This window comes from Salvelinus fontinalis, chromosome 33 (genome assembly GCF_029448725.1).
Source record: "Salvelinus fontinalis isolate EN_2023a chromosome 33, ASM2944872v1, whole genome shotgun sequence".
Lineage (NCBI taxonomy): Eukaryota > Metazoa > Chordata > Actinopteri > Salmoniformes > Salmonidae > Salvelinus > Salvelinus fontinalis.
In genome coordinates this window covers 24483459-24507612 of record NC_074697.1, presented here as the reverse complement: position 1 = coordinate 24507612, position 24154 = coordinate 24483459, and the positions used below count along the sequence as shown (strand labels likewise).

At 44.8% G+C, this 24154-nt stretch overlaps 1 protein-coding gene and 1 long non-coding RNA gene across 3 annotated transcripts in view; one reads left to right on the top strand and one right to left on the bottom strand.

Annotated features, from left to right (window-relative positions):
* The window catches only part of LOC129831866 (seizure protein 6-like), a 131294-nt gene extending 118400 nt beyond the window's left edge, over window positions 1-12894 (bottom strand). For both annotated transcript variants that reach the window (XM_055895384.1, XM_055895383.1), the window contains exon 1: window positions 12811-12894. In XM_055895384.1, coding sequence (XP_055751359.1) covers window positions 12811-12883 — 73 coding nt within the window. In that variant the 5' untranslated portion in view covers window positions 12884-12894. The remainder of the gene's footprint in view (window positions 1-12810) is intronic.
* Window positions 12895-13147: 253 nt separating this feature from the next.
* LOC129831870 (uncharacterized) lies at window positions 13148-22227 on the top strand. The gene is made up of 3 exons (XR_008755825.1): window positions 13148-13227; window positions 15995-16045; window positions 22092-22227. It is a non-coding gene; the product is annotated as an uncharacterized LOC129831870 (long non-coding RNA).
* Window positions 22228-24154: the final 1927 nt, after the last annotated feature.

Genomic DNA, 24154 nt, shown 5'->3' with positions numbered 1-24154 from the left:
GAAGTGTTGGCCTGCTGCCTGTGGAAGTGTTGACCTGCTGCCTGTGGAAGTGTTGACCTGCTGCCTGTGGAAGTGTTGACCTGCTGCCTGTGGAAGTGTTGACCTGCTGCCTGTGGAAGTGTTGGCCTGCTGCCTGTGGAAGTGTTGGCCTGCTGCCTGTGGAAGTGTTGGCCTGCTGCCTTTGGAAGTGTTGACCTGCTGCCTGTGGAAGTATTGACCTGTTGACCTGCTGCCTGTGGAAGTGTTGACCTGCTTCCTGTGAAAGTTCTTACCTGCTGCCTGTGCACACGACCACAGCTGATTTCCTCCAGGTCTGGTCTGATCCTGGTTCGCCCGTCTAGATGAAGAGCCCTCCAGACACGACCTGGCAGTGTGAACCAAACGTGGGGAAAAGAAAGAGAGCTGTCCAAGGGCCTAATGGTTCCAGAGAGGCCCTCAGCTCTGCATGTTCACCACACGCCAGCCCCAATTAGCCAGGTGTACACAGTTTCCCAATCCATGAGAGGAGAGGAGAGGATTGGTTGGTACTGATTCCCTGCACTAACGTTTGCTCTCCTCCTCAGTGGTCAGATCGATAGACTGACTGAGCTTCATGGTGAGGACGGTTGAGGTAGCGAGGGAGGAGGGAATAGAAAAGCAGATGAGGAGTGTGTGAAAAAAGAAACACCAAACTTCATCTTAATAAGAACACATAAGAAAAAAGAAAACCATCTAGCTCCGGAAACTTTTCTAGTGGATTTCAATTCAAGCGTGATGTTATGTCTCTTACTGACTGTGTGCGTCAGGTCATTAGCCCAAGCAACACAATACAAATGCGAGGCAGGATTTATTTACATTATGGAGTAGAGCCAGGCGGAGACAGCCTGGAGAGTAATGCATGGGGGCATACGGCCATAGTGCAGACCAAATTGGCCATTGATTTGTAATGAACGTCCCCAAGCCTCTCAGCAGCCAGCTAGCCGGGAGAGAAAGCAAAGGCTGCTATGTGACATCACCAGTCATTCACACATGAATAGCGTTAATGTTCATAAATTACGTTTGAAGATGACAGGGGGCTGCATTCCCAGTAATGGAGCGTAAACAGGTAGAACTACTCAGATGTTTACTCGGATGTTTACTCGGGTGTTTACTCGGGTGTTTACTCGGATGTTTACTCGGATGTTTACTCGGATGTTTACTCGGATGTTTACTCGGATGTCTACTCATATTTGTGACTTTATCCTCATATACTATAACTCGAGGACTTTTGTCACAAAGGAGACGTATTGTTCCATTCAGAGATGGAGATATAGTAAACCAGATGAACACAGCCTTCAGGAAACCTCACTGACAGCAGCTAGGGTAAATATTTCTCAGGGGCAGTGGCTCGATTCAGAGAGACACGCAAGCAGAGGGGAAAAGACGGAGGAGAAGAGAATGACAGCGTTCAGTTCCACCGTACTCTCAGTGCTTCGCTGCACCGCCTGGGATGTGTCAAAGGATCTATTCAGACGGAGCCCTCTTCCTTCCTTCCCCGGGAGACTGGATCCGACTGAGCCCTCTTCCTTCCTTCCCCGGGAGACGGGATCAGATTGAGCCCTCTTCCTTCCTTCCCCGGGAGACTGGATCAGACGGAGCCCTCTTCTTTCCTTCCCCGGGAGACTGGATCAGACTGAGCCCTCTTCCTTCCTTCCCCGGAAGACTGGATCAGACTGAGCCCTCTTCCTTCCTTCCTTCCCCGGGAGACTGGATCAGACTGAGCCCTCTTCCTTCCTTCCCCGGGAGACTGGATCAGACTGAGCCCTCTTCCTTCCTTCCCCGGGAGACTGGATCAGACGGAGCCCTCTTCCTTCCTTCCCCGGGAGACGGGATCAGACGGAGCCCTCTTCCTTCCTTCCCCGGGAGACTGGATCAGACTGAGCCTTCTTCCTTCCTTCCCCGGGAGACTGGATCAGACGGAGCCCTCTTCCTTCCCCGGGAGACTGGATCAGACTGAGCCCTCTTCCTTCCTTCCCCGGGAGACTGGATCAGCCTGAGCCCTCTTCCTTCCTTCCCCGGGAGACTGGATCAGACGGAGCCCTCTTCCTTCCTTCCCCGGGAGACGGGATCAGACGGAGCCCTCTTCCTTCCTTCCCCGGGAGACTGGATCAGACTGAGCCTTCTTCCTTCCTTCCCCGGGAGACTGGATCAGACGGAGCCCTCTTCCTTCCCCGGGAGACTGGATCAGACTGAGCCCTCTTCCTTCCTTCCCTGGGAGACTGGATCAGACTGAGCCCTCTTCCTTCCTTCCCCGGGAGACGGGATCAGACTGAGCCCTCTTCCTTCCTTCCCCGGGAGACTGGATCAGACGGAGCCCTCTTCCTTCCTTCCCCGGGAGACTGGATCAGACTGAGTCTTCTTCCTTCCTTCCCCGGGAGACTGGATCAGACGGAGCCCTCTTCCTTCCCCGGGAGACGGGATCAGACTCAGCCCTCTTCCTTCCTTCCCCGGGAGACTGGATCAGACTGAGCCCTCTTCCTTCCTTCCCCGGGAGACTGGATCAGACTGAGCCTTCTTCCTTCGTTCTCCGGAACGCTGGATCAGACTGAGCCCTCTTGCTTCCTTCCCCGGGAGACTGAATCAGACTGAGCCCTCTTCCTTCCTTCCCCGGGAGACTGGATCAGACTGAGCCCTCTTCCTTCCTTCCCCGGGAGACTGGATCAGACTGAGCCCTCTTCCTTCACTGGGAGACTGGATCAGACTGAGCCCTCTTCCTTCCTTCCCCGGGAGACTGGATCAGACTGAGCCCTCGTCCTTCCTTCCCCGGGAGACTGGATCAGACGGAGCCCTCTTACTTCCCCGGGAGACGGGATCAGACGGAGCCCTCTTCCTTCCCCGGGAGACTGGATCAGACTGAGCCCTCTTCCTTCCCCGGGAGACTGGATCAGACGGAGCCCTCTTCCTTCCCTGAGAGACTGGATCAGACGGAGCCCTCTTCCTTCCCCAGGAGACTGGATCAGACGGAGCCCTCTTCCTTCCCCGGGAGACTGGATCAGACGGAGCCCACTTCCTTCCCCGGGAGACGGGATCAGACGAAGCCCTCTTCCTTCCTTCCCCGGGAGACTGGATCAGACGGAGCCCTCTTCCTTCCCCGGGAGACGGGATCAGACTGAGCCCTCTTCCTTCCCCGGGAGACTGGATCAGACTGAGCCCTCTTCCTTCCCCGGGAGACTGGATCAGACGGAGCCCTCTTCCTTCCTTCCCCGGGAGACGGGATCAGACGGAGCCCTCTTCCTTCCTTCCCCGGGAGACTGGATCAGACGGAGCCCTCTTCCTTCCTTCCCCGGGAGACTGGATCAGACGGAGCCCTCTTCCTTCCCCGGGAGACAGGATCAGACGGAGCCCTCTTCCTTCCTTCCCCGGGAGACTGGATCAGACGGAGCCCTCTTCCTTCCCCGGGAGAGTGGATCAGACTGAGCCCTCTTCCTTCCTTCCCCGGGAGACTGGATCAGACGGAGCCCTCTTCCTTCCCCGGGAGACAGGATCAGACGGAGCCCTCTTCCTTCCTTCCCCGGGAGACTGGATCAGACGGAGCCCTCTTCCTTCCCCGGGAGAGTGGATCAGACTGAGCCCTCTTCCTTCCTTCCCCGGGAGACTGGATCAGACGGCTGCTTTACAATAACACTCATTTCCAATTGAGTGTGTCAAAAGGGAAACTCTGAAACAATTGAGGGTATACATTGGCTGAACAGCCTCTGATGGCACAGGGAGGAGCTCGTTGGGACAGGTTAATCACCGGTAATAGAAAAGCATGTGTTGAACATTTTCAATCCTCCCAAATTATATAATCTTTGTCAAATCTCGAAGCATCTATGGTGTTTAATTAAAGGAGATGTCCCCTATTTCCAGCTTTTTTTCCCCCCCTACATGCCGTGAAGTAATGCTGATTGCGTCAGATAACTGACACACAGAGCAAATTGCTTTTTCTCTGCGGCGGGGACAAGGAGAGAGGAATGAAGAGAGAAAGAGAGAGAGAGAGAGAGAGTGGAAGGAAGGAAGGAAGGAAGGAAGGAAGGAAGGAAGGAAGGAAGGAAGGAAGGAAGGAAGGAAGGAAGGAAGGAAGGAAGGAAGGAAGGAAGGAAGCTGGGTGGAAGTTTAGCCTGTTTAGCCTATATTCAATATCCTTGTTTTCTGTCACGCCCCTGATCTGTTTCACCTGTCCCTGTGATTGTCTCCACCCCCTCCAGGTGCCATTTATTTTCCCTAGTGTATTTATCCCTGTGTTTTCTGTCTCTCTGTGCCAGTTCATCTTGTATGTTTAGTCACGTGTCTTTTTCTCCGTACTCCTTTTCTATTCTCTTTTGCTAGTCCTCCCGGTTTTGACCACTGCCTGACTCTGGACTACTTTCCCGCCTGCTTGATCACCCTGCCTGCCCTGACCTTGAATCTGCCTGCCCTTCGGTACCTATTGGACTCTGAACTGGTTTTGACCTTTTACCTGTACACGACCATTCTCTTTGCATACCACTTTTTGGATGAATAAACATTGTAAGACTCCAACCATTTGCCTCCTGTGTCTGCATCTGGGTCTCGCCTTGTGCCTTGATCGTTTTCATAAAAGGTCTGTCATCTTCACTACAATATCTACACCAGCTGCAGCGTGTCAAGGAACGTGGCATCCTCTCGGACGAAACATCACCTCTCATCACAACCTCCAAGATCTATATTCGTACTCTTTTATATAACATGAATGGCAGTAAAATGTTACTCTTAAAGACAAGCTTAGAAGAGGGCTGTATAAATGGGGGCGCAGATTTTTAATAGCCAGTAATTAGGGGGGAGCTAAAAAAGCTGAGCAGAGCTTGATTCTGATTTCTCCTTGCAAGCATGTGTGTGTGTGTGTGTGTTTGCATGCATACACACACACACACACAGACAGATGCAGTGTTTGTGTGCTATAGGGAGAAAAACAACCGCTACAATTAGAAGAAAGTAGTGATAGTAGCATATTCAGGTCAAGCTCAGAGCTCCAACATGGAAAGCTTAACTTAATAAAACATAAAAGACAGCAAAGATGAGGCCTTCATAATTGGAATCTGTGTGCCAAGCCTCAGACATCACACATGGCTTTCGATTGATGACACTTGTTCTAATATTGCAATACAGAGTGATTGACAACGACTTCAAATCTGGAAAATGTATCATCTCCCATCTCTGATTCCACACACACACACACACACACACACACACAGACACACACACACACACACACACACACACACACACACACACACACACACACACACACACACACACACACACACACACACACACACACAAAAGCTTGTTCTCAAACATACCCTTCCACACACGTATGGTTGTCTGGGGTAATTGATCATTGAAAATGAAAAGCTGTGCTCTGTGCCCACACAGATACCAACGGGGAATATGGCCGGGCGCTTTTGTTCAATTCACTACATCACATGAAAATGTTTCTGTGTTCAGATCTACTCGATTCAATAAGTTAAAACAGGAGGATTCATTTCTGTGTACATGTGTGTGTGTTTCCATGTGTGTGTGTACTCCAAGGGTGTGCATGCGTGTGTGTGTGCATGTGTTTGATGTTGTTCTAGCTGTAGCCAGTCTTTCCTGCACCAGCCATTTGTCTCAGCTCTCTCTCTCTCTCTCTCTCTCTCCCCCCCCCCCCCCCCCCCCCCCCAGCTAGCCATACTAATCTCCTATCAGACCTGTGTCAGTAGATGACAGAGGTGGCAGTGCAGGGAGTCGCCTCCAGACCCCCAACCCTCCAGACCACCAGCTCTCCAGACCTCCACACCACCAGACCACCAGCCCTCCAGACCTCCACACCACCAGACCCTCAGACCTCCACACCACCAGACCCCAGACCACCAGCCCTCCACACCACCAGCCCTCCAGACCTCCACACCACCAGACCCCCAGACCACCAGCCCTCCACACCACCAGCCCTCCAGACCTCCACACCACCAGACCCCCAGACCACCAGCCCTCCACACCACCAGCCCTCCAGACTGCCAGACCACCAGCCCTCCAGACCTACACACCATCAGCCCGCCAGACCACCAGCCCTCCAGACCTCCACACCACCAGACCCCCAGACCGCCAGACCACCAGCCCTCCAGACCTCCACACCACCAGCCCGCCAGACCACCAGCCCTCCAGACCTCCAGACCACCAGCCCTCCAGACCTCCACACCACCAGCCCTCCAGCCTTCCAGATCCCCAGCCCTTCAGCCCTCCAGACCTCCAGACTACCAGCCCTCCAGACCTCCACACCACCAGCCCTCCAGCCCTCCAGATCCCCAGCCCTTCAGCCCTCCAGACCTCCAGCCCTCTAGCTCAGCGCTAGGCTAGTTATATTATCAGGGCATCAATATGGAGAAAACAGACACAGAGCGGGACCCCAAAGCTCACAGACATGACTTGGTACATCTATCTCATCATGCCCATCTAGTGTGGATGTTGACGGGAGAACAATAACAAAAACAGCTGATTTTGTCAATCATTTTGCTGCTTTTTACTTTGCTATAATGCTCCCCAGATTTCAGCTCCACTGAAATACAGATTTAATTGGTCACTGGAAAAGGGGACATTTGCAAATGTATGGAAGCATGCTAAACTGTGTCCAATCCCGAAAGACAGCAAAGATCCCATTACTCCTGCCCATAGTCGACCAATCGACCCTTCACTCAGTAAGATATTGGAGGGTATTGTGGGTAGACAAATATAAGAGTAGATGGAAAAGAATGGTCTGATTACAGCCAATCAGTATGCTTATCGCAACAACCATTCCACTACCACTGCATTGGTTGACATGACTGACCAGTACCTCAATGCTATGAATAATGGAAGGTTTGTGGGTGTACTATTTTTAGATTTTAGTGCAGCATTTGATTTAGTGGATCATTAAATAATTTTGACAAGATTATTGCATTATGTTAAGGAACAGCATTGAATTGGGTACAGTCATATCTAACTGACAGGAAACAGTCCACCTATATCAATGGGTCCTTTTCTTCCCCTTTTAAACTGTGGAATACCGCAGGGCAGCTGCCTTGGACCACTTCTTTACTTAATATATACCAACAACCTTCCTTATGCTTTATCTGAAACTCAAGCTACTATATTTGCAGATGATACTACAATTTATACAGCGAGACAATCAGTATAACAGGTACAGCAAGCTCTACAAGTACATCTTGGAAATATCAGGGAGTGGGTTTGCCAGAACAAACTTGTTTTGAACACCAAGAACCAAGTTTTGTTGGTCTGTTCCACCAGGAAAAGGCCAACACAGCATGGGATACAATTAAGTATGGGGGGAGTACAAATTGAGGAAGTGGCAGAAACCAAACTACTTGGTGTGCAGCTAGACAACTGCTTATCATGGTCGTCTCAAATAACTAATCTACAGTGGGGAGAACAAGTATTTGAAACACTGCCAATTTTGCAGGTTTTCCTACTTACAAAGCATGTAGAGGTCTGTAATGTTTACCATAGGTACACTTCAACTGTGAGAGATGGAATCTAAAACAAAAATCCAGAAAATCACATTGTATGATTTTTAAGTAATTCATTTGCATTTTATTGCATGACATAAGTATTTGATCACCTACCAACCAGTAAGAATTCCAGCTCTCACAGACCTTTTAGTTTTTCTTTAAGAAGCCCTCCTGTTCTCCACTCATTACCTGTATTAACTGCACCTGTTTGAACTCGTACCTGTATAAAAGACACCTGTCCACACACTCAATCAAACAGACTCCAACCTCTCCACAATGGCCGAGACCAGAGAGCTGTGTAAGGACATCAGGTATATAGTTGTAGACCTGCACAAGGATGGGATGGGCTACAGGACAATAGGCAAGCAGCTTGGTGAGAAGGCAACAACTGTTGGCGCAATTATTAGAAAATGGAAGAAGTTCAAGATGACGGTCAATCACCCTCGGTCTGGGGCTCCATGCAAGATCTCACCTCGTGGGGCATCAATGATCATGAGGAAGGTGAGGGATCAGTCCAGAACTACACGGCAGGACCTGGTCAATGACCTGAAGAGAGCTGGGACCACAGTCTCAAAGAAAACCATTAGTAACACACTACGCCGTCATGGATTAAAATCCTGTAGCGCACGCAAGGTCCCCCTGCTCAAGCCAGCGCATGTCCAGGCCCGTCTGAAGTTTGCCAATGACCATCTGGATGATCCAGAGGAGGAATGGGAGAAGGTCATGTGGTCTGATGAGACAAAAATAGAGCTTTTTGGTCTAAACTCCACTCGCCGTGTTTGGAGGAAGAAGAAGGATGAGTACAACCCCAAGAACACCATCCCAACCGCGAAGCATGGAGGTGGAAACATCATTCTTTGGGGATGCTTTTCTGCAAAGGGGACAGGACAACTGCACCGTATTGAGGGGCGGATGGATGGGGCCATGTATCGCAAGATCTTGGCCAACAACCTCCTTCCCTCAGTAAGAGCATTGAAGATGGGTTGTGGCTGGGTCTTCCAGCATGACAACGACCCGAAACACACAACCAGGGCAACTAAGTAGTGGCTCCGTAAGAAGCATCTCAAGGTCCTGGAATGGCCTAGCCAGTCTCCAGACCTGAGCCCAATTGAAAATCTTTGGAGGGAGCTGAAAGTCCGTATTGCCCAGCGACAGCCCCGAAACCTGAAGCATCTGGAGAAGGTCTGTATGGAGGAGTGGGCCAAAATCCCTGCTGCAGTGTGTGCAAACCTTCTCAAGAACTACAGGAAACGTATGATCTCTGTAATTGTAAACAAAGGTTTCTGTACCAAATATTTAGTTCTGCTTTTCTGATGTATCAAATACTTATGTCATGCAATAAAATGCAAATGAATTACTTAAAATCATACAATGTGATTTTCTGGATTTTGGTTTTAGATTCCGTCTCTCACAGTTGAAGTGTGCCTATGATAAAAATTACAGACCTCTACATGCTTTGTAAGTAGGAAAACCTGCAAAATCGGCAGTGTATCAAATACTTGTTCTCCCCACTGTATGTAAAAAACAAATGTTTTTTAAAACTTCATGCATGATCAGAAGGATAGCTAAAAATTTACTGGGAAAGATTCTTAAGCAAACAACCCAAGCATTAATTGGCTGTCAGATGAACTACTGTTCTGTGGTCTGGGGACATGCATCAGCAAGTTCAAATAGGAGGCTGCAGATTGCACAGAACAAAGCAGCAAGGATTGTTTTAAGGTGGAGATATGGTTCTTCTGTTGTAGTCATGCTCAATGCTCTTGGTTGGTCATCAAGCAACAAGATAATTGAAAAGAAGAGGCTTATTTCATTTAAAACGGCCAAACTCTATTCACAACAGTATTCAGTTGGTAAGAGGCAGACATTCAGTAAATACTAGAAATAGATTGTCCACCATCTGTGTTATCCAGACAGAAAAGAGAAATAGGCAAAATAACATTTTGATTTAGAGCAATAAAGAAATTGAATAATGTATCTGAGCAAACCAGAAACGTTTTAATATATAAATTCAAACAATATTTTAGAACCAATTAAATAAAATATATTGGAAGGATGTGTGGGACTATGGTAGATGAAGGAATCAATCTATATTTTTAGACAGTTAGAGTATTTATCTGGTCAATATGTCAGTGTGTTATGTCTGCTTGTAACAGTGTGTTATATGTGAAAATGTGATCCTATTATAGATTGTATTTTCATGTTTAAGGACTCTTGGAAGATTAGTCCAAATGAGGACTAAAAGAGATCCTAATAAAATAAGATCAAAACTCCCCTTTCCAGTCCACTGTCCTCCCACGCATACTTCATGGTGGTGCCGGATAGTTGTGGGAAGTGTCCGAGCACAGGGATCCGTCGCACAGGGACAGTATAAGGGGCAGAGAGGAATAGGATGTTCCCGGGAGAGGGAACTGATTCTCTCCTGTTCCCATTATGATTACAGTCCACCCTGAGGACCATATCAAGAGGGGACGCTCAAAAGCGGCAGCATCACTGGCCTCATGTGCCCCCTATCGGCCAATAAAGACACAGCACCCTGCACTATCAATGATAGCGCTGAGATTGTATTGTAATTTTCATTATAATTAGAGAGGAGTAGCAGAGGTTATGCCTTCTCGCTGTGAGCAGACACAAACTTCTTCCTCCACTATGATTCTCACAAACACAACATAAAACCAGTAGAAACACACAATGTGCTGTGAAACAGCATGTTGACATTAGAGGCCCTGACACACAACTACGCAGGCTTTTGCATCCCGCCCTCAATTAATGCAGCCTATGAGAATAACTAGATTTATGGACAGATTGTAAATACACTCAGGGTACAAAATATTAGGAACACCTTCCTAATATTAAGTTGCAACCCCCATTTGCCCTCAGAACAGCCTCAATTCATTGAGGCATAGACTCTACAAGGTCTTGAAAGCATTCCACAGGGATGCTGGCCCATGTTGATATCAATGATTCCCACAGTTGTGTCAAGTTGGCTGGATGTCCATTGGGTGGTGGACCATTGTTGATACACACAAGAAACTGTTGAGCATGAAAAACCCAGCAGTGTTGCAGTTCTTGACACACTCAAACCGGTGTGCCTGGCACCTACTACCATACCCCGTTCAAAGGCACTTAAATATTTTGTCTTGCCCATTCACCCTCTGATTGGCATACACACAATTCATGTCTCAATTGTCTCAAGGCTTAAAAATCATTTTTTAACCTGTCTCCTCCCCTTCATATACACTGATTGATGTGGATTTAGCAAGTGCCATCAATAAGGGATCATAGCTTTCACATGGATTCACCTGGTCAGTCTATGTCATGGAAAGAGCAGGTGTTCTTAATGATTTGTACACTCAGTGTACAGTACATTGATTCAACAACAAAAAAAGATGGACGATTACTGACCAACCTTAAGTCAACCTATATTACCCTCACCCATTCTTCATCAATTTGTCACCCATTTTTAGCACAGCACAATACTATTAATTTAATATGGGCTCCAGCTTTTAGCTCACTGAACCTCTTGCTCAGTGCTCAAACTGGACTGATGGAGCCTCACATTAGCTAGAGTGCTTTTACAGGTGCTTCTGTTCTGCAGTAAATTGCAGCTTCAGAGGTTCAATAGAAGGTGACTGATAAGGACAGGGAGGCCCACGGACTTCTGAGGTCAAAAGGTCAGGCTGATACTGTGATGTGGGATCAATGCAGAATATGAACATTCCCTCTGGGGCCAGGTTTTCCCAGCTGCACGCGTGAAGGAGCCGTTTAATAGCTATTAGTCTTTATAATATCGGATATGTATTCGTGGATCTAAAACTCTGTATAAATTGGGGTTATAATAGGTTGAAGTATTACTTTATCAGATAAATATGTGCATGATTCTGCCAAAGTCTGACATATTTTACCACAACATAGATACCCTCCTTTTTTTCTTCCTTTGTTCATACCGTTCTATTCTACTAAACATCTCCTCAAAATATTTATTTTCTCTCAGTAAATTCAGGATATGAATTGAAAGACCAATTATTTAAATATTGCACAGTATTTATTTTCAATTGGGATTTTAATTATTTCATTGGAATTTCAATCCTTCCTGATGTGACACAAACTGAAATGTAATAGGTTCCAGCCCCTGCACAGGGGCACTCAAATATGGGGGGAAAAACAGAACCAAACATATTCTGCAGATTGGACATACTGTACATGTATGATGGGTCTGCCATGATCGACGTTGTGTGACATCCATGTTTACGTGAGACTCGTGTGAAGTACACCGTGGGTGCAAGTCAAGACCAACCTTTTAACAAATATTTATGTGGGTAGAATTATCCGATGCAGGCCAAGAAAATATTGTCTGTATAGGTTTATTTATTCCAAACTATCCTAACCCCCCTACCCATACAGTGCGCAGCTCGAGGATTTTCAAAAAGATAGTACTTTATTCAGTAATGTTGTCAAATCAAAGGCAGGAAGAGTGCAGCCAGCTGTAAAACCAATGTAGGTCATTCCAACGTTCTTAGAACTAATATACATCTTATTTCATGATTAGATCTCCTTTGAACACATTTCTTAAAATATGAGATAGACATTGACACGATATTCATGAATTATTAAAAATGATTGGCCCACTGCCAAGCAAGAATTAATTACATGTTCAATCCATGTAGGTTATATATGGGCCTATAATGATTACCGATTAAAATACACTTCAAAGGACATGATATTTGACACAAATTAAGATAGGTTTACCACACTTTATTAGTCTACGATTGTTTAAGTTGTTACAATACTTATAATTATTTAAAGTTTGGATTTGGAATTTGCTTAAATGATTTCTAAATTACTATCACTAGTTAATGTATAACTTCTTTAAATAAATGAAATGAATCTGTTTAACTAACCGAATAGCCAATTGCAATTAGTATGGCTTGTGGTGAATTCTTCATTGCAGGCAATACATAGGCTACTGTATCGCCTAACACTATAATATACCCTAACAATATAATAGTAGGCTACAACATCTGCCGTTAATAGAACGATATATTCTCTTCTCCACGTGAGTTATTTGAGAAGAATTGCCGTAAGGGGACCATTTAAACCTCAGTATAGGAGGAAACACGACCGATAGCCAACTGTGACTGTGCTCCCACAAACACAAACACATAGTTTCCCAGATGGCCTACCAACAAAAATAGTCACACATAATTGGATACAGTGGCAAGATAACACCGGCGGGTCGGGAACAGAATTGCATTGCAAGAAACATGTGCACAAGCGACCAAATAGTCTTCTGTTATATGATTGAGCATCTTACCTTCAGCGCCTATGTCCGTCATCATTGCAAAGAGAACCATCATAACGACTTTGTAATCTCGTGCCGCACTCATGCTTCCTTTCACTATTGGTCCTCTGCTAACAGAAAATAATGTCCTTGGGATCAACACTTTTCCTTAAAATGAAATAGAGACTGCTCGTGCTCTGTAAAAGCCACTTGCCGTGAGACCTCGGGATCGCACACTGCGCAGCACGGGCGCTCCACTCTTATGGGAGCTATGTCCTGATGTCGTTATCAGCTGATAGACAGAGACTGTTCAATTCCAACGCTCGCTAAGTCGATTTCTCGTTGGGTATGCCGTTCTTTTTCTTCAAGTCAGCTCACCATCGTCGTTTCAGCACCGCGGAAAGCTCCTAGCGACAGCAACTGGAACAACTGAATTCAGCACTGTGGAAAGTTTGTATCTTTACCGTATATAATGTAATACTGCCCTCATGTAAATGACCTTCGTATGACAATGGCTGTGTTTAGTTCCTTAACTTTGATAACAACATCAACGGACAAATCGATTACAGCCGTTTCCAATCCATTACAAACTCACTAACAATTATTGTGAACGCTAACAGTCTTGTTAACATGCACGGTGCAGCACTAGCATTGCAATGAAAACATCATATTGCTCCTACACGTAGAACTGTAAATAGGTTGCTTATGTTATTAGTGAAAAAGTATTCGAAAAATAAACATTTCACCATAATCACTCCTTTAACACTTTTATGTCTGGATTATTATACCAAAATACAACAAAAAAATTGGAGAAGAAAATATAACGTTTTGAAAAACATATTTTACAGATATGACCTATACAGTGAGTTATTTCTCATTAGCATGTTGCACTCTGGAAATAGCTAAATCTGCACGAGAGAGAGAGAGCAACACTTTCAAATCAAACATGGCAGTAGACAGAGGGGTTTATGGACATAATATAGAATTGTTAAGTGATGCTGCCCGTGCTAAGATATTGGGAATGCTACTGATTGAATGGTAATGCAGGTCGTCTCTTCACTGTGTTTCCTCTTGGAGTGTATCGTTTCTGGGGGGACGTGCTTTCTTTCTCCTAAAACCTCTTTGCTGTTTGTGGGACCACACACTGGCTCAGATTCATGACTATTCAAAGCCTGTTAATGAAACTGGTAATTATGGCTAAATAGAGGGAAATCGTTTTGTGTGTGTGTGTGTGTGTGTGTGTGTGTGTGTGTGTGTGTGTGTGTGTGTGTGTGTGTGTGTGTGTGTGTGTGTGTGTGTGTGTGTGTGTGTGTGTGTGTGTGTGTGTGTATTGTATTTTGTACATTTTGTGTATGCAGGGCTCCCTTGCGAAAGAGAACTTGGCCAGTAACTGAAAGGTCGCTGGTTCAAATCCCCAGGCTGACTAAGTGAAAATAATATGTTGATGTGCCCATGAGCAAGGCAATTAACCCTGATTGCTCCTGTAAGTCGCCCTGGATAAGTGTCTGACAGAAGACATTAATGTAAAATAGGTATGCCTTGCTTTACTACAACTGAGAGTGATGAGCACTGAACAAGAGTGACCCACTGTGCTGACACAGAGCAGACTCTGGGTAACTGGTCTCACTGGCTACATCACTGGCTATATCTGAATGGTACCTTACTCACTATATAATGCACTACTTTAATCCAGAGCCCATAGGGTTATGTCCAAAGGAGTACACTAGATAGGGAATAGGGTGCCATTTCAGTCACAACTACTGTCTTAGTTTGCCTTAGTTCTGGTTCCGTCCTCCCAGCATGTGTCGACCCTCAGCTATCGATTGTCTCACCATGAGAATGATGTCAACAACATTGTGTGGTATGGTGTTTTTACTGAGACAACATTAGAATCCAAACAAACAAATGTCTGCTGTGTCTCTAAGTAGCCTCTGGCATAGAAACTAGGTTTAAATTCTCAATGCTGGCCTTGTATACAAAATAAACTATAAGGATTCACACACACACACACACACACACACACACACACACACACACACACACACACACACACACACACACACACACACACACACACACACACACACACACACACACACACACACACACACACACACACACACACACTGTAAACAAATATGGTCATGCATACTCAAATATTACCAATATGATTAGAATCAAAAGACGACACCATGAATAATTGCGTTCATACTGCCTTAAAATTATGCACAAGAGTGAAATCTTATTTCATAGCATCTGATACATTTAAATACTGTAGGTTCTACAATCCTTTCCTGTATGAGGCTTCTTCCACAAAAATAGTTTTCTCTTTGTCAATTTGTGTAATGTCTTGAGGAATCTAATATGCCCAAGATCGCATTGTGCCAGTTATAGTTTAGCTCTGCGCTCAGGGAATTAGCTGTCTTTAGATGTTGCTCTGCTCTGGTTCTGCTGAAATCCTACGCTCTCCCTCATTTCCTCTCCATTCAGAGTCTGCCAATCACACTGTCACTTACTGTCCCAGCGCAGACAGCAGCTATTGGAACAGCAAATCAAATCAGTCAAATACATACACTGTTAACTCTTCATTGTGTTCTGTGATGAAAGGCTGCAAAAGGCTAGGAGTGAGAAACCGTACATATCCAAGGTTTTGGACTTGATTACTTTTTAGATCATAGGGTTGACCTACGACTGGGTGACCAACTACAAAAGTAGGCCTTGTGTTATATTATCCAATAAATAAATCAGATCCTTATACTCCCTCCTGCAAGTAACACTAATTATCTTACCTCATTGGCTACACATTATTTAATTAAATGCAAAATGAGAGTAATCTAAGTAATACTTGCACAAAATACCTCCTCTCCCCCTACCCTCCCCCACTTCTCCCCTCTCCGCTCCTTCCCTCCCCCCTCATCCCCTCTTCCCTTCCTCCTATATTAAAGCATCTCTCCACCTTCAGGGGCTTATTTGTCTTAATAAGGAAAAGTGTCCTTGCCAGCTCTATTAGACATCCATCCCCTGAATTCATTTCCATTCTGCCCCAAGGATAGATCCCCAGGCGCTTCCTTCCTGATGAAGATATTCTGGCTGCACAGCCTGTCTGGTACAACAAGGGAATAAGGGAAAAGAGATAAAAAGCAATCTAATCAAGGTTTTATTCAGCATGATATGCTATGTGGTATACATAACTAGTTTTCTTTATGCCTCAATACAGACGCGGCCTGCTTGCTAAGTGGAATACGAAGTCTGTACACAATATATCAAGGTGAGACAGAGGGAATCATTAGGGTTTTGAGATATCGATGTTTCTGGTCATAGAATATCATGTACCAATTGTTTTTGTTATGTTGTTCATCCATTAGTTAGAAATAGATTATAAAATAAAGACTTTAAAGGGACATAATCCAACAATTCGTATGCTATATCCACAGCTAGTTTTTAATCCGTTAAGATTTTCCGCTGTTGGAAAATTCCAACTATGCTCTGCTCAGTGAAGTGTGCCCTGGTAATTTTCCCCTCGTGAGGTAGACTGACTGCACCTTGACCAGGTGTGACCTGCATACCCAAGACTCCCCTCACCAACCTTGTTGTCACACTGCTATTACTCAAGAGAGAGGAGCTGTCTAGAGTCCCCTGTCTCTGATCTAGAGTTGGAAAAAGAAGGAAAAGACACAATGCCCCAGACACAGATCATCATCCTCTGGCTCTCCTCCTGCCACCACCCTCACCTCCACCCTCCTTCCCCAGGAACACATTCATCTCCACCACCCCCACCTCCACCCTCCTTCCCCAGGAACACATTCATCTCCACCACCCCCACCTCCACCCTCCTTTCCTGGGGACACATTCTTCTCCACCACCCCCAACTCCACCCTCCTTTCCTGGGGACACATTCTTCTCCACCACCCCCACCTCCACCCTCCTTCCCTGGGAACACATTCTTCTCCACCACCCCCAACTCCACCCTCCTTTCCTGGGGACACATTCTTCTCCACCACCCCCACCTCCGCCGTCCTTCCCTGGGGACACATTCTTCTCCACCACCCCCACCTCCGCCGTCCTTCCCTGGGGACACATTCTTCTCCACCACCCCCAACTCCACCCTCCTTTCCTGGGGACACATTCTTCTCCACCACCCCCACCTCCGCCGTCCTTCCCTGGGGACACATTCCTCTCCACCACCCCCACCTCCACCCTCCTTCCCTGGGAACACATTCATCTCCACCTCCCACACCATTTGGTGCCAGTATTACTTGGATTATTTAATTTTTTATTTTGAATGTAATGTAATGTAATGTAATGTAATGTAATATTTTATGTTGTTCTTTTCTGTTGCTGTTCTGTAGTTTGTCATGCATTTGTATGTTTTATGTGGAACCCAGGAAGAGTAGCTGCTGCATGTGCAGTAGCTAATGGGGATCCTCATAAACTAAACTAAACCGCCACCCTCCTTCTCTGGGGATACATTCTTCTCCACAACCCCCACCTCCACCCTCCTTCCCCAGGGATACATTCATCTCCGCTGGCCAGATATTTGTTATGCCGACGTTCGTGTGCTTGGTCTCCCAGATAAATGCAAGAGGAAGCAGAAAACATTTAGCTTGGGGGAATGGAGAGCCTTGCACCATGGCGACACCTGTCCCAAAGAATAATTGTTTCACATGGCGCTTCTGTGTATTCTGACTGGTTCAACAAAAAAAAGTAGAATACTTTTTAGAATTAGTTGGGCGAGGATGAAAACCACTGAACTTGCAACTTCTGTGCTCAAAACTCATTTGTTGAGTTTTATTTTGCATGCCCACCAGTTTTGACAGTCTCTTCAGGTGAGCAGGTAATCTCCTTGAACTGAAAGCCTCCCAGAGGCCTAAAAAGTCTCACTATTATGTGATGAAAAAATCTAACAAAACCCTCTGCTTTACCTGACGGGTGTTTCAAACAGCATAACACATCATATAATATGACTTCCTTAAAATGATGCACAAACTGTTGCACATCTTGTCAAGGCATAGGGCACTCTACCAGGTAAAGTCCTGACAGTTGTCAACAGACTCATTACTCTACACATCTTCACATCTTCCTGCTTTCACAGACCAGCAGTTTTTCTGTCACTGTGCGCTGCAGAGCCTACAGCAAATCTGACCTGCACTGACATTCCTCATCTCCAAATACAAGCTAAAGGGCAAAGTTCATTTGTACTGTCCTGGACACAGCCTGGGGGCAAAACCACGACACGGAGAAGTCACTTTAGTACAGTTTCACTAATTTTGGAGAACAGTGTTCAAGAGGACTTTTAAGTGGACCCAGTGGATCCTCAGATCAAGTCCACTACAGATGTAGACCTACATGAAGCAGCAGCTCACAGGCATTCACTATAACAAGTGTTATTATGTAACTTTCTATGAGATTTAAGGTTGTACAAAATGGATGGATTTCAGTACAATGTGTGTAGCATGAACATAGTCTTACCATTCTTGACACCAAATTCCATTGAACAGTAGAAGTTACCTATGTAAGTTGCTAAATATAAAACAATCCTTTGTAGGTTGATTCTAGCCTTGGTCTCCCTGTGTTTTTCATTAGTGAATCTATGCATGTCTGGCAGCTCCAGAGGGAGAGATATGGACAGCTGTCCCTACCTCCCACGTTGAGCCACAGGCTACCCAGAGATGTGTTATTTAATGATGGCGTGTGCACTATTCCTGGAAGAAATGTCATAAATGCAGGGTTGAAACGCCTGGCTTAATAAATATTCAAAATATTTGCAAACAACATATTCCACCAAATAGCTACAGTTGAAGTCGGAAGTTTACATACACCTTAGCAAAATACATTTAAACTCAGTTTTTTTTTTTTACAATTCCTGACATTTAATCCTAGTAAAAATTCCCTGTCATAGGCCAGTTACGATCACCACTTTATTTTAAGAATGTGAAATGTCAGAATAATAGTCAAAATAATGATTTATTTCAGCTTTTATTTATAATATGTTTTAGCTTTTATTTATAATATGTCTGTAAGCAATTGTTGGAAAAATTACTTGTGTCATGCACACAGTAGATGTCCTAACCGACTTGCCAAAACTTTAGTTTGTTAACAAGTAATTTGTGGAGTGGTTGAAAAACGAGTTTTAATGACTCCAACCTAAGTGCATGTAAACTTCCGACTTCAACTGTATGTGTGTGTCTCCATTGATGCAGTAATCATTAGACTGTCATGTACGACAGAGAATAAAGGTTGAACATGCTAAACAGTATTACAGAACAATAACTGTAATAATATATCATATATCATATTCATGATCAGGGTCAGGGAAGGACCCACAGTTGAAGTTGAAAGTTTACATACACCTTAGCCAAATACAGTTAAACTCAGTTTTCACAATTCCTGACATTTCCCTGTCTTAGGGATCACCACTTTATGTTAAGAATGTGAAATGTCAGAATAATAGTGGAGAGAATGATTTATTTCAGCTTTTATTTCTTTCATCACATTCCCTGTGGGTCAGAAGTTTACATACTCAATTAGTATTTGGTAGCATTGCTTTTAAATTGTTTAACTTAGGTCAAACGTTTCGGACAGCCTTCCACAAGCTTCCCACGATAAGTTGGAATTTTGGCACATTCCTCCTGACAGAGCTGGTGTAACTGAGTCAGGTTTGTAGGCCTCTTTACTCGCACACGCCTTTTCAGTTCTGCCCACATATTTTCTATGGGATTGAGGTCAGGGCTTTGTGATGGCCACTCCAATACCTTGACTTTGTTGTCCTTAAGCCATTTTGCCACAACTTTGGAAGTATGCTTGGGGTCATTGTCCATTTGGAAGACCCATTTGATACCACGTTTAACCTCCTGACTGATGTCTTGAGATGTTGCTTCAATATATCCAAATAATTTTCCATCCTCATGATGCCATCTATTTTGTGAAGTGCACCAGTCCCTCCTGCTGCAAAGCACCACCACAAGATGATGCTGCCACCCCCGTGCTTCACGGTTGGGATGGTGTTCTCAAGCTTGCAATTCTCCCCCTTTTTCCTCCAAACTTAACGATGGTCATTACTGCCAAATATTTCTATTTTTGTTTCATCAGACCAGAGAACATTTCGCCAAAAAGTACGATCTTTGTCCCTATGCGCAGTTGCAAACTGTAGTGTGGCCTTTTTATGGCGGTTGTGGAGCAGTGGCTTCTTTCTTGCTGAGCGGCCTTTCAGGTTATATCGATATAGGACTCGTTTTACTGTGGATATAGATACTTTTGTACCTGTTTCCTCCAGCATCTTCACAAGGTCCTTTGCTGTTGTTTGGGATTGATTTGCACTTTTCGCACCAAAGTACATTCCTCTCTAGGAGACAGAACGTGTCTCCTTCCTGAGCGGTATGATGGCTGCGTGGTCCCATGGTGTTTATACTTGTGTACTGTTGTTTGTACAGATCAACGTAGTACCTTCAGGCATTTGGAAATTGCTCCCAAGGATGAACCAGACTTGCGGAGGTCTACAATTTTTTTTTCTGAGGTCTTGGCTGATTTCTTTTGATTTTCCCATGATGTCAAGCAAAGAGGCACTGAGTTTGAAGGTAGGCAATGAAATACATACACAGGTACACCTCCAATTGACTCAAATTATGTCAATTAGCCTATCAGAAGCTTCTAAAGCCATGACATAATTTTCTGGAATTTTCCAAGCTGTTTAAAGGCACAGTCAATTTAGTGTTTGTAAACTTCTGACCCACTGGAATTGTGATACAGTGAATGATAAGTGAAATAATCTGTCTGTAAACAATTGTTGGAAAAATGATTTGTGTCATGCACAAAGTAATGTCCTAACCGACTTGCCAAAACTATAGTTTGTTGACAAGAAATGTGTGGAGTGGTTGAAAAACGAGTTTTAATGACTCCAACCTAAGTGTATGTAAACTTCCGACTTCAACTGTATATGGCAGATCACTGGTTTTATAAATGCAAGGTTACACATTAACATGTGGACTCATAAATGCACCCACACGCACACGCATGCACACACAAACACACACACACACACACACACACACACACACACACACACACACACACACACACACACACACACACACACACACAAATATTACCACTTATCCAAGAGTGCACTCCAGAAGTGAAGGTAATCCTGCTCTCCCTCCCTCACTATATGTGCATCAAAGACCCGCCATTAAATTGTCAGAAATAGGGCCATCTAATCCTAAACCCATCCATGTACAGAGGAGAGGAGCAATCCAGTGGAATCATTAGCTCAACGGAGACATACAGTAGGGGGAAGGGGGAATGATTTGGGTCAAAGAGAACAGATTTATTCTGGGAGAAATGTAAAACATTTGCTCTTATGGTTCACCATCACATAGCCTATAAGACCCCAGTTTTGTGCTTATGTTCTCTTGCCTCTACTGGCACAGCTCCCAGTTGAAAGATACTCAGTCTGTGAGGCAGAGGGGGGTAAGCGCAAACTATTTATTATTCATGGACTTCAGTTATTCATTAGACAGACCTGAGCCTCCTCCTGTAATGGCATGGGCAATCATGAATATTTACAGCAGGTACTTTATATTTAAACATGACTTGGTATAAATAGCTGGCCGTAAATGCCAGGTAAATAGCACTAGAATGGTAGTAAAATGTTCTGGCTTGTGCGGAATCTTATTTTCAAGCTTGACCATTTCCAATATGGAGCTGTACTACATCTTGTTTTCTGGATGACAATCTATCCAGGTGACCAAAGAGCGAAAATGAGGAGAAGTCTAGAAGCATGATAGTAGCCATACATGAAACATTTAGACCTAGCACAAAAAGTCTACCAAGAATTGATATTTTTTGTCTAAACTGTAAAGGTCGCAAAAAGCCTACCTGCAAATTTTCTCTGGAAACTTCTAAGTGAAAAATGTAAACAGAGCTTACGTAATAGAGTAGCTCCCAACATCAAAGAAATGTTGAATGCAAATCTTTTCCCCTTGAGTCACTAAAACTTTTGCAACAACATCATTCTTATCCATTCAAACAGTTCCTGATGTTGAGACATGGTAATGTTCCCTAGAATGTCCTGACACTGCAGTTTTATATGCTGCTAGCTCCAGGCAGAGCAGAAAGGGGAGCAGACTTTACAAAGTAAAGAGGTAAATGGCGTTCATCATATTACAGCAGGGGGGGTTTCGCTGGTGTCTCAGCGGCACTCTTCTGCCATGCGCTAGCAGGGAGTAAACTTTCACTGCCGGCAGATGGTGATTTCAGTGTCCCAATAAGGCTTTCTAGTCGTAAACAACACAATGTCTCATTTCATCTCTCCACAGAGTTTAGCAGTCTAGCTGGTCTCTAGCTGCAGAATAAGGCCTGGCTGGGAACAATCATGACGACCAGCAATGCCACTATGAGCAGGCGATGGACACATGATCAGGACACACATGCCTCAACATGAAATAATAGCAGACACAGGTAATCTGGAATTGTACATTCACCATATGGTTAAAGGATTAGAGTGTAAATAGGGTTAAATGCAGATGGCTAATGAAAACCTAGTCTGTCTAAATATACTGTAATGTCAGTAAGTCTCATCAGAAAACATGAAAGATTTTTAGTCACTCTTTTAATGATTCTAGCAACAATCCAGTGGGGGTGTGACAGACATAAAGAGGAAGGATGTGCTCTCTGCTTGGTTAATTAGGTGTGATATGGCAGCCCAGAGTCTGTGGGGGGGGCTCACCCTTCAGCTGTGCATGACAGGGCAGAACAGTGGGGCGTGACCAGCTGACCCTCTGCAGGCCTGATGTACCACAGGACCCATCTGGTCAGCCTGCTGTCCTGCCCACTGCCCACTGCCCACGCCACAGACCATCACCCTGTTACACACAGAGCCACCGCTATAGTCAGCCCTCCACCCTCCTCCACCTTCCTCCACCCACATCCCAAACCACCCGTTACACACAGAACCACAGCTATGGTGGGTTGCAGATATATGGTAATAACAGGCTACTAACACCCTCAATAGCTCTAATTCCCTCCAAATCATGACCGGGTTGCTGACCATTTCATTACCAGTAGGTTAACTACTTCATGTGCTTAAAAACGAGAGGGGCTCGATATCAGTTTCATCAGGTCTTATTATGTCACAGTGTAGGAGATTGAGATTAGTATCTTTGAAATGACACTTCGTCTCAAAAAGTGTGTTGAAAAGAAGATACTTTTGGTCAAAAGTGTCAGGGTGTGAGTTTGCAGGGGAGCATGTGCTGGTTGCTGTTGTGTGTTTTTAAAGGAGATTGTGCCTCACCTCGGCGCCAAGGTCCCTCTATTCTCCTGTCTGTCTGTCTGTCTGTCTGTCTGTCTGTCTGTCTGTCTGTCTGTCTGTCTGTCTGTCTGTCTGTCTGTCTGTCTAGGGGGTCAATGGGGATGAGCTATCTGTGTGCTGATCGATTGCAAATGAGAGCCATTCAGAGAAACGCGTTGTCTGTCCACAGAGTGAGAGAGAGAGAGAGAGAGCGCGAGAAAGAAAGAAAGAAAGAGAGAGGGAGGGAGGGAAGGAAAATCAATGTGCTGTCCTCTCAATATATGTCACAGCCAGACCAATTCTAAGCTGCAGAATGGAAGGTTGTGTGCATTTGCAAATATGATTCCTAGATAGCAGGTGGCAGGTAGCCTAGTGGTTAGAGCGTTGGACTCGTAACCGAAAGGTTGCTGGTTTGAATACCCGAGCTGACATATCTGTCAAAATGCCCTTGAGCAAAATACTTAATAAGAATTTGTTCTTAACTGACTTGCCTAGTTAAATAAAGGTTAAGTAACAAAAAAAAAGAAAGTCTGACCCTGTAAAACAACACATTTCAGTGTTGTTATTTTGTTGTTCTTATTTTTTAGGATGCCAATTTGGTCAGGATGTGACTCTATGTAAAACACTCGAGTTGTGAATTCTGGAAATTAAGTAAGCTAATGAAAAAATAAATTATCACAATTTGTTTGTGCCTGGTTGTTGGTTGAGTTGGAAGATACTATCTTTACTTTTACACTAACTCATAAATGGTGTGCAATTATTGTAACCATAAGAACAATTGGAGCATGGAGATGTCCTCATAGCAAATTGGGAAGGGGGGGGACCTAGTATAACCATGGCAACAGGATCAATCATCTTAGATAGGCATAGCTATCTATGTCTCTGTCTGAGCTAACTAACCCTTGATATATTTGACTTTGCTGCCATTTAAAATGACCGAGAATACACTATTTCCCATGTATTTGGCCAACAAGACTGACCCTCTCAAAATGTTCAAGGCAAGAGGGTTGCAAACTTGGGGGGGTTGCAAAATCTCTACTAATGTTGTATAACATTTTTTTCCTCTTGCTTTTGGAAGTTATACAGATTGGA